At 44.4% G+C, this 14,273-nt stretch overlaps 1 protein-coding gene across 2 annotated transcripts in view; it reads right to left on the minus strand.

Annotated features, from left to right (window-relative positions):
- Window positions 1–14,273, minus strand: part of DHX37 (DEAH-box helicase 37) — a 56,481-nt gene that overhangs the window by 37,968 nt on the left and 4,240 nt on the right. For both annotated transcript variants that reach the window (XM_061602855.1, XM_061602854.1), the window contains exons 3-8: window positions 12,966–13,078; window positions 10,340–10,658; window positions 7,371–7,519; window positions 5,479–5,571; window positions 4,405–4,501; window positions 1,835–1,948 (exon numbers count right to left, since the gene is read on the minus strand). In XM_061602855.1, the coding sequence (XP_061458839.1) occupies window positions 1,835–1,948; window positions 4,405–4,501; window positions 5,479–5,571; window positions 7,371–7,519; window positions 10,340–10,658; window positions 12,966–13,078 (885 nt within the window). The remainder of the gene's footprint in view (window positions 1–1,834; window positions 1,949–4,404; window positions 4,502–5,478; window positions 5,572–7,370; window positions 7,520–10,339; window positions 10,659–12,965; window positions 13,079–14,273) is intronic.

Consider the following 14,273-nt stretch of genomic DNA (forward strand, 5'->3'; position numbering starts at 1 on the left):
CATGTAGTGAAATCAGAAGGAATGATATAAGATCTTTGAGGACTGTTTAGAAACTGCCCTTCACAATTCAGCATCTGCATTCTGATCTAACTGGAACTAAGAGTTACAATCATATTACACTTGTGCTATGCCAATTGGCCCAGGAGCAAATAGGGAGCCTGTGCAATTTCAAAGTGCTTCTTTCTTTCTTTCTTTCTCTCTTTCTCTCTCTCTCCTTACAGTATTCATCTACTGCTTTTCAGGTGAACCTCACAGAGTGGTTTACACAGAAATATTAAAACAAGTATCAAATTAAAAAAAAGTTAAGTATCACTTGCAGGTACTATTAGGATCAATTAAACAGCAATGAAAAGATTCAAAGATTATTATTTTTTAAAATTAAATTTCTCTTCCCCTCCGGGCAAGATGGTTCCTGAGTGGTCCAATGGTGGTGTGGTGACTGTGGGAGGAGAGAGGCCACGTGAGCTGGAAAACCAGAAGCTAGGCCATATCTGGACTATAATTTTATACCACTATAATATCACTTTAAACAGTCATGGCTTTCCCCAAAGAATACTGTGGTTCGTTAAGGATGCTGAGAGTTGTCAGGAGACCACTATTCCCGGAGTTGTTTAGCAAGCAATTCCTCTTCCCAGGGAAGTCTGGGGGGTCTCCTGACAACTCTTTTAACAAGCTAATGTTCCCAGAATCCATAGAACCATAGAATTGGAAGGGGCCTACAAAGCCATCGAGTCCAACCCCGTGCTCAATGTAGGAATACAAATTAAAGCCTACCCGACAGGTGGCTGTCCAGCTGCCTCTTGAATGCCTCCAGTGTTGGAGAGTCCACCACCTCCCCAGGTAATTGGTTCCATTGTCTTCCTGCTCTAAGGTAGGAAGTTTTTCCTGATGTTCAATTGAAATCTGGCTTCCTGTAATTTGAGCCCATTATTCTGTGTCCTAAACTCTGGGACGATCGAGAAGAGATCGTGGCCCTCTTCTGTGTGACAACTGTTCAAGATTCTTTGAGTGTGTATAAGCCATGATGGTTTAAAATGGTATAATACTGCTTTAAGTGTAAGGTGCGAATGTGGCCCAAATGGTAGGTCACTCTCCAGGCTGTCCTATCTTTTAACTTTTCTCTTCTCAGGGCCACATGTCGCTAGAGTCCCATGATGGATGTTCAGAAGGGATACCTTTGAAGCCTTTCACAGCTTAGGACCAAATCGACTTATCTCCATATGTACCTATCAGTACTTTAAAATCTTCGGGGGTTGGGTGCATGGGGAAAAAGTTTCGAGTTTCTCTTCCCCCTATCCCCTTCCCCTGAGCCATTACAGCTCTACTGCTGACCAGTTAATCTGGAGGCAGCTCTTCAGTTGAACAAAACTATTTTTAGATACTGTAGATTAAATCTACTCAGTTGCTCAAAGGAAGAGCCCTGCTGGATCAAGCCAAAGGCCCATCTAGTCCAGCAATGTGTTCTCACAGTGGTCAACCAAATGCCTCTTCTGGGAAGCCGCAAGCAGGAAATGAGCACCACAGGTCTCTCGCCACTCACAATCCACAGTAGCTGATATTCAGAGACGTACTACCTCCAATAGTGGAGGCAGAACATAGTCAACGTGGCTAGTCACATTGTGCCTTTGCCATGAATTTGTCTAACCCTTTCTTAAAGCCATCCACACTGGTGCCCATCGTTGTTTTTTTATGGGAGCAAATTCCATAGTTTAATAAATGCTGCAGTCTTAGTATTGACAATACATAACTGTAAGATCCAGCACGTTTAATTATCCAGCACATTTAAATATTGGTTAAAACCCAACTGTAGCCACTGTTTTTCAATTTCCTTTACCTTGGCCCGAAGGGGCACAATACGAGATAAAAGGCCAATCAGGATATCTGTGTAGACACTTCTTTCGTGGGCTTCATCAAGAATGACAACCCGGTACTTGGACAGCAAGAAATCCTGAAGAGGTCAAAAGGAGGGAAATGAGGAATTACATACCCACACATCAAAACTTGGCCAAGCTCATTAACTGATTTGACCAGTGAAAAAGCCTGTCTTTGCATTGCCACAAGCCTAATCATCAGGCTGTGGCTAGACTAATTGGGTTCCATTTGTGGATCTTAATTCCCTTACCAGGCAATGGAAGGGAAGTCTGTCTTTCGAGTAACCTGGTCCAGAGATGTTCAGGGTTTCATTTGTAAGCAACAAGAACCTAACAGGTAGCCAGTGCAGATCCCTTAGCACTGGCAGGATATGTACCTGGTAAGGAGCACCACTTACTACCTGGGCTGCAGCATTCTGCACCAGCTGCAGTTTGTCACCAGAGATGGAAAGGTAATTTAGAAATACAGGAAGCTGCCTTATAACAGGTTGGGCTATTTGTCTGTCTAACCCAGGATGGCCCACTCTGACTGGCAGTAGCTCTCTGGGGTCTCGAGCAGACAGCGAGGTCTCCCCTATCATCTGCTACCTGATATCCTTTTAACTGGCTATACTAGGGATAGAACTCCTGGGAACTTCTGCATACAAAGCAGTGCCACTAAGCATCACTGTGAAGAAATCCTGCCTATTTGATTACGTTTTAATGATTATTGTACAGTGTGTTCTAACATCTTAATGTATTTGATGTGGGAAGTTTTCTGTTTGGTCTGGTAAAAGCTAATTTAACTGTCGGGTGAGGCCTTAACTGACAGCTGTGAGTCGGAATCCTTAGTATGCAAAAGAAGGACAGAAGGTTACACACATTTTGTTTGGCGACTGGCAGCTTTAGAATATTCATTTAGACAGTGTGATTGGCTGGGGCTGGACTAGAGGAGCCAGAAGAAGTGTATATAAGGCTAGGTACTGGTTAGCTGTTAGTTGGAGTTGCTGGTGCTTGATGTTTGTGGAGTCAGCCAGAAGAAGATGACAGCAGAGGAAGAGGATCAAGGAAGAAGGGAGACCTGAGAGGCAGATGGAGTGGCTTGGTGGCCAAAGACTCGCTGGGGATAGCTGAATCAATTGGGTTAGGCTGAAGAGACAAGGGGAGGACCTGTCTGCAGCACTCAGGGGAGAAGCAGCGTAGAACGCTGGTGACTAGTAGGAGTGCAAGAGGGAAGATTTCCAAGGACAGCACAGGAAGACAAACCTGTGCTTCAATCGGTAAATCAAGGGCTGGGAAAAGAAGCTTGCAGCAGAGAGATGGTGAGGCTTAACTGGGGTGGAGAGAATAAAAGGGCAATTTGGCTAAAGAGTTTTAATAGGGGAACTAACTGCTTCCATAAAGCTGTCTTAGTATAACATTAACAGCTGAATATAAGCTATTGGTATTTAAAGTGACAGTAACAAATTAACAAAAACGTATGCTCATTTAAAGATACAGTACGATTTTAAGAACATAAGAAGAGCCTGCTGCATCAGGCCAGTGGCCCATCTAGTCCAGCATCCTGTTCTCACAGTGGCCAACCAGGTGCCTGGGGGAAGCCCGCAAGCAGGACCCGAGTGCAAGAACACTCTCCCCTCCTGAGGCTTCCGGCAACTGGTTTTCAGAAGCATGCTGCCTCTGACTAGGGTGGCACAGCACAGCCATCATGGCTAGTAGCCATTGATAGCCCTGTCCTCCATGAATTTGTAAAGTTATTATATAAGGTAGTACACATAATAATCTTGTAACCAACCTAAATATATCTGTTTCTGACTGGCTTTGTATGACGCCTGTACCCCACAGTTACCGGGTTATTGGTAAGTCAAAGTTTCAGAGGGAATAAGTGAAAATCAATGGTGGCAGTGGCATGGGTTTAGGAGACCCATTGGAGTGGGAGCTGGGTTTTGTTATTATAGGGCAAGACCCCCTATTCCCTTCACAATCATCTGCCCCAAACAGCCATGGGTAGAGCAAGGTCATGCCTGTTTTACAAGGTATGGCTTTATGTCAGCCTCCTCCAGATTTCTTGAAGTGCAACTCTCATCAACCTCAGCCAGTGCAGCCAATGGCCATGGAGAATGGGAGCTGTAGTCCAAAATTTCTAGAGGGTATCAGGCTGAAGAAGACTGTCCTAAGCTACTCCCTCAGACTGAACATGGTTCTGAGGCCTGCAGAAGGAGATGGAGAACACTTCTCCCATTCTTGAATCTGGCTCTTTTTTTGGGGGGGGGGAATTCCTTGTCCTAGTGGCTGTCGCTGATAATCCAGTCTGCGCTAACCTGCACGGCTCCATCCTGAGCATGCTAAAGCAGTCTTCCCTTACCTGGTGCCCTCCCGATCTTTTGGACTACAACTCCTATTGGCCCCAATAAGTATGACCAATGGTGAGGGAAAATGGCAGTTGTAGTGCAAAGACACAGGAAGAGCACCAGGGAAATGACAGCACGGTAGGAAGTGGCATTGCTCTATCACCCAAAAATGCCCTTTGCATTTTTGATGGGAAAACCGGTACCTTCTGGATTTCTTTCAACAGCACGCCGTCTGTCATGAATTTGATTTTGGTGTCGTCCGTCACATTTCCTTCATAACGGATTTGGTATGAAATCACCCTGGGGAGAAAGGATGAAAGGAACACTGGGGTCACCCAAACCAAAGCCTCTAGACATTTTTGGAAATACGCCCCACTGAAATAATTTAGACCAAGGATGGGGAACGTCAGCCCTGGGGGCAAAATGTGGTCCTCCAAGCCTTTCTGCTTGGCCTTTGGGACTCTTCCCCGGCCACTTCTCCTCCTAGCTACACCCTCTTTTTGCAGGCCACTCCCACGCCTTTACTGGTCTTGATTCACGCCCCCTAAGTGTATTTCCGTGGCTCGAATTTGTCCTTGAACTCTGACTTTATATATATATATAACCTTTTTATTAAGTATTTATTAAGTATCTTATTAAGTATTTGAAATATATGGCGCAGAGTGGTAAGCGGCAGTAACGCAGCTGAAGCTCTGCTCATGGCCGGAGTTCGATTCCAACGAAAGGAGGAAGTCGAATCTCCGGTAAAAGGGGTCGAGGTCCACTCAGCTTTCCATCCATCCATGGTCGGTAAAATGAGTACCCAGCATATGCTGGGGGTAAAGAAAGGCCAGGGAAAGAACTGGCAATCCCACCCCATATATACGGTCTGCCTAGTAAACGTCGCAAGATGTCACCCTAAGAGTCGGAAACAACTCGCACTACAAGTGTGGGGACTCCTTTACCTTTACAAAGAACAAAGTAGAAAATACAAAAGAAATACATAAACTATAATGAAAACAAAACACAAAGAAAACTATCAGCCTTAGGAGCAGACACCCTTGAAACAAATAAATCTTAAGAGGACATACATATATGGCCCATATGACAGAGTTCCATTATAAATTCTACAATATCTTAATATTGTCTTGCTCCCTGGCAAGAGTGACTGCAGAAATATATCTGAAATATCACACTGGCTGGGACTGATGGGAGTTATAGACCAAAACATCTGGAGGGCATCACGTTGGGGGAAGGCTGATCTAAAGCACATTTTTCAGTCTGTGCAGCATGCTGACCGGTCTGACAGGTTCATCTCCTTGGCAACACGCTGCGACATAGACACTGCAGCCACACGCCGAGGTTCAGTGATTCCAATGATGCTGCCAGAGCTACAAGTGGAGTCAAGAAAAGATTCGCATGAGCAAGGAAGGAAAAGGGAGAGGGAAAACATAATCTCCCAATGCAACCCACATAATGTCTAGTTCTGCACAGAACAGAGAAGAAGCTACAGGCTGTAGGGGGCAGAACAATATCTTATTAGAAGCCTGAACCAAAAGTATGGTGTAGTGGTTAGAGTGTCGGACTAGGACCTGGGAGACCAAGGTTTAAACCCCTACTCAGCCATGAAGCTCACTGGGTGACCTTGGGCCAGTCACTGTCTCTCAGCCTAACCTACCTCACAGGGCTGTTTTGAGAATAAACTGGAGTTGGGAAGAACCATGTATGCCACCTTCAACTCCTCGGAGGAAAGGTAGGGCATAAATGTAATAGCAACCACCACCACTGGCTGGCTAGTTCAAATTAGCATGTGAAAGTTAGCCCCATAACTGCTACCCACTGAACTTTTTGACCCTCACTGAACTCCCTGTCCCCAAACATTGGTAGGTCACAATGCTAACACAACATCAGAAGCCACAACTTACAAAAGTTCCACTAAAAGGAACTAGACTCTAGACCAGCCTGGCCCACCTGATGCTTTCCAGTTATTGTTGGACTACAACTCCTATCAGCCCCAGCCAGTGCGGCCAATAGTCAAGGATGATGGGAGTTGTAGTCCAGCATCATCTGGTGGGCACTAGCTTGGGCCAGGCTGGTCTAGGCATAGCAATGCTGTCCCTTCTTGACCTGGGCCATGTCTTTCTGCCACCCTTTATCTTCCCACTTCCATCCTGCCCACAGTGTACACCACTAGCCCTTTTTCCTCTCTGGCTCCCCCATTTCCTAATTCCACAGTGCCACCACACATGGCTTCCTCAGCTCCCTGCTTTTCAGGTTCACCTTGTCCCACTTTGTTTACTATTATTTAACACCAATAAAGCACCTCAAATCTTCAAAGCTCAGAACATATATTAAAAGGTAAAATGGTCCCTGCCCAACGGCACAATACAAAAGGAAAAAAGAATGGGGAGGGAAGAGGAAAGCAAGCATTAGAGCAGCTGCTCCTTCACGGGCTGCTGGATGGGGCCATTCCCCCTTGCCATGATGTTTCTCCTGGATGTTTCTTCCCTGTGGCCCTCAGTCACCTTGCTGAAGGCAGAGACCAGAGTGTGCCTCCCTTAATCCCTGCAGTCCTAAGGCAACAGGTTCAGCCAGTCTGTCTCTTGAGCAGCCCATTTCAGAATTTCCAAGCTCTCTTTTCTCCTTTCCCACAAAACACACAACCTCTTCTGGCCTTAAGTACTGTAAACCTTCTTCAGGGCTCCCTCTCCATAGCTACTTCCTGCCTCAATTCCCCATTTTCTCTCTTGTCTCCTGAAGCCTCACTCTCTGTATGCCCCTCTCTCACATTCCTCTTTCTCACTATTTTGCCTACTTGGTACCCTTGCCTGGCCTCCTCGTCGCTCAGCTCTGTTGTCTCTTGACTCTCCTATGTCCTGGGATCTCTTTCCATTTTGCAGTCTCACCAAGTGTGAGATTTAATCCCAGCTAAATGGACAATTTCCCTTTCCATCACAGAAGCCAACAGTTCCCCTGAACAACCAAACATTCTGTGCCATCACACCAGCTCAGCCAATCATCATCAGAGACTTCACTGCCTCAAGGCAATACAGTATCTGATTTTAAATTATTGTTATTTCGTGGGAATTCTGTACGAGCTAAGTCAGGAGGCAATTTATGAAAGAACCAAAATAAAGGAACACAGATGTTTTCTTCCTCTGATATAAAATAAGATAAAAAGTATTTATACCTAGCATATCCTGCTTCATAGAGAAACTGAGGCACTTGTGTCGTTTTACCACTGCCAGTTTCTCCACATAGGATAACAACAGGGTTCTCATTAATGGCTTCCATGACAACTTGTTCTTCTGCAAGGATCGGGAGCTGCAGCCTGGCTTCCTTTCAAAACAAAGATACATCTTTACGTATGTTAAGACACCATCTGCTTTTTCTTCTTGTTATTATCATCTTCAATATTTATTACCCACTCTTCGCCCAAAGGTCCCAGGCCAGCTACAACAATTTTAAAACACAGCATTAAAAACAATTAAAAACAACCTAAAATCACAAAATAGAATGGATCCTAAAAATATAAGGTGTCAAAGGCCAGGGTAAAGAGCATGCCTTCAGCATTCGCCTGAAACTGTACAGTGAAGCTCTCACATGCACCTCGGTGGAGAGAGAGTTCCACAAAGGCCATATGCCCACCTTGCATTTAAAGTACTCTTGTACTACTTTAAACAGTCATGGTTTCCCCTAAGAATTCTGGAAGTTGTAGTTTGTAAAGGGTGTTATTAGGAGACTCCAATTCTCTTCACAGAGGTTCAATACCCAGAGTTCTCTGGGAAGAATATTGATTGTTAAACTACTCTGAGAACTGTAGCTCTGTGAGGGAAATAGGTGTCTCCTAACGACTCACTGTATCCCTTACAAACTATAGTTCCCAGGATTCTCTGGGAGAAGCCATGACAGTTTAGAATGGTATAATAATGCTTTAAATGTATAGTGCAGATGTGGCCTAAAATGGCATCAAACTACGAAAATCCCAAGACTCACCTGGAGAGAAGCAAGGACCAAGAAGCACTGTCCACTGGTGTGAGAAGCTTACAGTGCAATCCTATGCATGTTTACACAGAAGGTAAGTCCCACTGGGGACTTACTCACCAGTTAACCTATTGTTGTTATTTAATTTATTTAGCCTCATACCCAAGGGTCTCTAGGCGACTTGCAACAGATTTTAAAACATATAACATAAGCATACATATAAAACATACACTATAAAATAGATTTTTTAAAACATATAATATAAAACTGAAACAAAAATAATCAAGACAGCACACATCAAAGGCCAAAAGCCTGAGTGAAAAGGAAAGTCTTTGCCTGGCTTCTAAAGATGGGTAAAGATGGCGTCAGGCATGCATCCCTGGGGAAAGCATTCCACAGCTGGGAGCCACCACTGAAAAGGTCCGTTATGTTGCCATCATTTGATCCTCCCGTGGAGGGGGCACACAAAGAATGGCCTCTGATGATGACTGCAGGGTCTGGGTCGGTTCACATGTGGAAAGACGGTTCTTAAGATATTGAGATGTTTAGCACTGCAGCCTTAAGAATCAATATGCAAGTAAATTATCATGCAATAATTTACTGCAACAGACATGTAATCTTGTGGGGAACCAGGCACCTGTTTTTGTCATGACAAAGAATTCTAGACGCTCCCTTGGCCAAGATCAGATTTCTGATGGACGTTTACAAAGGTGAATTAAAGTCAACTTACCACTTGGCAGGGTGTTACAAAAAAAGATGTACACAGATGACCATTTATCAAGTGATAGCTTCCATGGTGAACACAGGCATGTTCCCATAACAAAGGCAAGATATATACTGAATGAAATAAATAAACATAACTGCGTGGTGAAGCAGTTGCCTGTTTCATCCTGGGTTGAGGCAAATTTTACCACTTTCTTGCTTCTCTGGATCTCTGGCAGGGGTTCAAATGTGAAATAAAAAATCCTCCTCACTATGCAGCAAGAAATTACAGAGACCAAAGACAGATGGCCATTGCCTAATGGTTAACTTACCACAGTGTGGGAGTAACCACTTGGCAAACTGGTCATCAGTGTTGTCTGGCCACACACTGAGGAGAATTTTACCTCATATCCACAACTGATCAGAAATCTGAAGAAGCAAAGGAGGTGGAAAATTAATTCCCCTCACTATGTTGGATGGCCATGCAGATAGATCTGGGGGCACATTATGCAGCCACTTTGCTGAAGCTGGTCTGGTCAATGCCTGGATGGGTGAGTGCCTGGGAACCCAACGAACACAGCCTTGGGTTCCATAATGGAAGAAAGGCAAGATATAAACGTACTAAAGCAAGGGGTAGCCAATGAGATGCCCTCCAAACATTGTGGATTACAACTCCCATCATCCCTGACTATTGTCCATGCGGACTGGGGCTGATGGGAGGTGGAGTCCAACAGCACCTTGGAGGGGGCACCATATTGGCTACCCCTGTACTAAATAAAACAAAACAAGCTCTCCAGACAGTTTTTTAGCCTCTGCAATAAATTGCTGCCCGGTAAATGGTCCCTGTGAGTGGAATCGGACATTTGGCAGAGATGCCTTCTGGGAATGGGGTTTTCTACTGACAGCAGCAAAGCAGCAGGGGATCCGAAATGGAGAAGTGGCCTGTGTGAGTGTGTTTAACCCTTCTACCAGCCTCCCACTTTCCAACTGTGATCCCTCCCCTCCTGCCACCATTTCCCCCCTACAATGTAGCAAACGTGCAACCAGAACCCCAACTGTGGGGAAAGGATAACCCCTTCCTTTCCAGTTCAAATTTTGGCCTCCTCCTCAGTAGCTGGTTGGTAGAGATACAGATCCCTGTTTGGCTCCAAGGTCATGAACAAGAGCTTGAATTGTACACAAAAATAATAATAAATAATAAATAAAATTTTATTTATTAGTCGCCCATCTGTCCGAGTTAACGGACACTCTTAAATTAAATCAAAAGTTTCCAGGTCTCAAAACCAGCTGTTTCCAGCAGTTTTTTGTTAAACCAATATTAAAAGGCAACTTTTTGTAGAATTATTCTTATATGCATTCCCTGCACGTTTCTGCAGAGGAAGGTATTATGAATCTTACACGAAGGATGTGTTGTTGTTGTTGCTTGTGATGCAATTGGATACATTATTGGCTTGTTTTGCCTTCAAAACTGACCTGAATCTCAGGGGATCTGTCCACTGCAATGAAAACGGCAGGCTCCGATGATGGCTTGGGAGCCAGAAAGTGTTGTTTTGGTTTCCTGGGTGGAGACGTAACAGCATCTGCTGGCATCTTGAGTGGCACTTTAGTGCTCGGGACCTCTGGGACTGCCTTTTCAGTTTGTTCTTCTGTCTCTTTCTCCTCTTCTTCCTCTGTGGAACTCTCAGCCTCTTCCTCAGACTCTGCTTCCAGTTCAAGTCGGCATCTTTTTCTGTTTGCACCGCCAACACTTCGAATTTTCTCTGGACGGGAGGCGGTCACTTCTTGGACTGCCCTGAAACACCAGCACCGCCCTGACACGTGAAACAAGTTCATCCCAAAGGACATCCAAGTTCCTTAGAAACTTTACAGCAGAGGTGGGTTAACTTCTTTTTTGTTGGGGACACTTGCCAGAGGGGGACAGTGCCAGAGCCAAATACGGGTGGAATCAGAGTAAGAAGTGGGCCAAGTCTACAGCACTGCATAACTCTCTCTCTCTGTGCCACCCCATCTCACCCACTCACCCACCCACTCACCCACCCACTCACTCACCCACTCACTCACCCACTCACTCACCCACTCACTCACCCACTCACTCACCCACTCACTCACTCACCCAGGTCTACCCCATCTCCCACTTATTCCTCTCCCTCAATGCTACCCTCTCTCTCACTCAGTGATACTCTGTCTCTGTCACACACACTGTGCACACCATTTCTCTCACTCACTCTCTGTGCCACTCTGTCTCTCTCTGTATCATCTGGAGGGCCATAAGAAATTGTGCTGGGGACTGCATGCAGCCCCCGGGCCACAGGTTCCCCACCCTTACTTTACAGAGTCAGAGACACCAGCTAAAAAGACACACACTTACATCACTGTCTGGATCATAAACCAAGGACATAAATTGGATGCAAGTCCAAAAGGGCATGTAGGCATGGATGCAATCTAGTGGAAGACATGAACCTGGCTGCCAGGCAAACCAGGCAAGACCTGCTGTGGATTCCCAAGGGAAGCCCGCCTTACTCCCTATGGAGAGAGACTATTATAGTTCAATGGTAGAGCATCTCGACGGCATGCAGAAGTTCCCAGATTCAGTCCCTCACACTTCCATTTAAAAGGATCAGGTAGCAGGTGATGGGGAAGACCCCTCTCTGCCTGACATCCTGCCAGTCAGAGAAGACCATGTGGACCTATATGGACTAATAGTCTTATTTGGTGTAAGACAGCTCTGTAATGACCCTGCACCACATTGCAAAGACCTTCCTTTTAGGGAAGGCTTTTGGTTAAGAGTGGTAAGCTTGTTCAAAGCTGTTTTACTGGGTGTATTTTCAATTACTGCTTTAATATCTGGATGCCCTTTTTCCTAACGGGCCAAGTTCAAGGTTCTAGTTTTGGTGTACAAAGCCCTATACAGCTCGGGACCAGGATACCTGAAAGACCATCTTACCCCTTATATGCCCAGTCAATCACTGCGCTCTGCAGGTGAGGGCCTCCTGCAGATACCATCTTATCAGGAGGTTGGCTCTGCACAACATAGGAAACGGACCTTTAGTGTGGCAGCACCTACCCTGTGGAATTCCCTCCCCTTAAATATTAGGCAGGCGCCATCTCTGTTATCTTTTTGGCACCGTTTGAAGACTTTCCTCTTTCAACAGACCTTTTAAGTTGAGACCTGTCCCAGCCTGCGTCTGTTTTGGAATTGCTTTTTAATATGTTTTTTTAAAACCTTTTTTAAAAAAACAATATTTTTAAACCATTTTTTAAAAGATGTCTTTAAAGCTGTTTTTAAAAAAGTTCTTAAAGTTGTTTTGTTTTAATGTATTTTAAGGCCTGTTTTTATGGTTTTAAAGTGTTTTTAGTGCTTTTGTTTGCCGCCCTGGGCTCCTGCTGGGAGGAAGGGCAGGATATAAATCAAATAATAAATAAAATAAATAAATATCTGCTTCCCCTCCCCCTTAATGTCATTTTAAATGGTATTTTCTTGTTTTGATGGGCTTGTTGTAAGAAAAGGCAGGATGAAAAAGATGTTTTAAATAAATAAATCTCAAGAGACATCATTCCCAGTCCCATTAGCTGACATCCTTTTAACTAGAGATGCCTGGGAGGACCTTCTGCATGAAAAGCAGATATTCTACCACTGAGCTATGGGCTCTCCAGGCTATTCCCACCACAGTGCATGGCTTTCACACACAACGTTCTTCTTCTCCACCTCAACTATTTGATCACCCACAGCTGAAAGTTAAATAAATCATATTTACCTACTGGCTACATCTGCACTATACATTTAAAGCACTCGTATACCACTTTAAACAGTCATGGCTTTCCCAAATGAATTCTGGGAATGTTAATGGTGCTGAGAGTTGTTAGGGAGACCCCCTACTCCTCTCACATACAGCTTCCAGGGTGGTTTAACAATGAATGAACAATGAACAATGAATGAACAATGAATCCCAGGGAACTTTGAAACTGAAGCTCCATGAGGGAACACCTCTCAGCGCCTGTAACAAACGACAGTTTCTAGGATTCTTTGCAGGCTGTTTAAAGTGGTACAATAGTAATGTAAACTTGTGACATAGGTGAGCTCGATGCACCTACATCTTACCGTTTTGGCTGGTACATCCGCTTTCCCGTCCCTATCTTGGAAGTGGGGTACAGCAGCTTCATTTCAGCCTCTGAAGCCTGGACATCACTCAGCTTTCTCAGCAAATCAGCTCGCTGGGATTCAAACAAACAAACTCATATGAAGCAGGTCTGTACCAGTTAATATTTCACTGCCATGCCAGTTCCTGGTAAGAGTTCAAATACAACGAAACAGTCCTCTTTGTAGGGAAACAGGGGTGGCTTGTGTGCATGATGTGATTTCACAGAATTGCAGTGTCCCCCAACCCCAAAAATGGAGCAGATAGAGAGATGGGGGCTCGACTGCGATGACAGCTCCATTGGGCTCCTCCTCCCCCTGCTTACATTTAAGTTGGGCATTGTAAGAACTTTGTAGCTGTAAGAACTAGCGCCATAATTTGCTTGTTTTGCTTTTCCTTCCTTATCCCTTTATGTTGTGTAAGCCTGTGGGCACAGATTGCCTTTTTAAAAAAACTGATGTTTTGTAAGCCATTCTGGGAGACTTTTTGACTGCTTTTTAAAAAAGATTAAACAAACAATAATAATTCAGCTACCTCAGCTTTCATTCAAAAAACAGTACAAGTTTCTAGACTTGATGGTCTTCAGCATATGCTTTAGCATGTGCATGTAATTTGTTGAAATCTCTGAAGCCAGAGAGGTGGCTGAATAGGATTTGTGTGTCCGTGTGTGTTCCAGTGTCCTTGCCTTTCCCCTTGAATTTGGAATAAATTTTGCAAGTTAAGATAAGTTATGTAAACATGTTCAATCTGAATAACTAATCCTGGAATAATGAACTTCCATTGCAAAATTTGGATTGCCTGAGTGCAAACACTTATTCCCACCCACCTCCAAAGTGTAGAGTAAATGGAAATTCCATTCCATTCACATATTGATCTCCACATGTCTGATTTGCTACATATACACATAGTACATCTGTGCTAGGAAATGGCAAACAAGCATGGCTTGCCAGAAAAGAACACACCTGCCCAAATAAATGTAAAAGTGACCCTTGGATCTTCCCAAGTATCACTTGATTAATGCAGAATCAATGATGATTTGCAGGTGCGAATGAGTTGCTCCAGACAGAACTTTCTAAGTACCTGACATCAACTCAAAATATAATACTTGTCATATCAGGCAGTTCACACATTTAGCTGTGAGCCAGCTAGCAATAGGCCACCTAATAACATACAAACATCTCTGAACTAGCCCTTTGTGTTGACTAAATCATGGCTGGAGACAATATAGAACAGGAGTGGAGAACCTTTGGCCCTCCAGCTGTTGCTGAACT

This window comes from Rhineura floridana, chromosome 19 (genome assembly GCF_030035675.1).
Source record: "Rhineura floridana isolate rRhiFlo1 chromosome 19, rRhiFlo1.hap2, whole genome shotgun sequence".
NCBI lineage: Eukaryota > Metazoa > Chordata > Lepidosauria > Squamata > Rhineuridae > Rhineura > Rhineura floridana.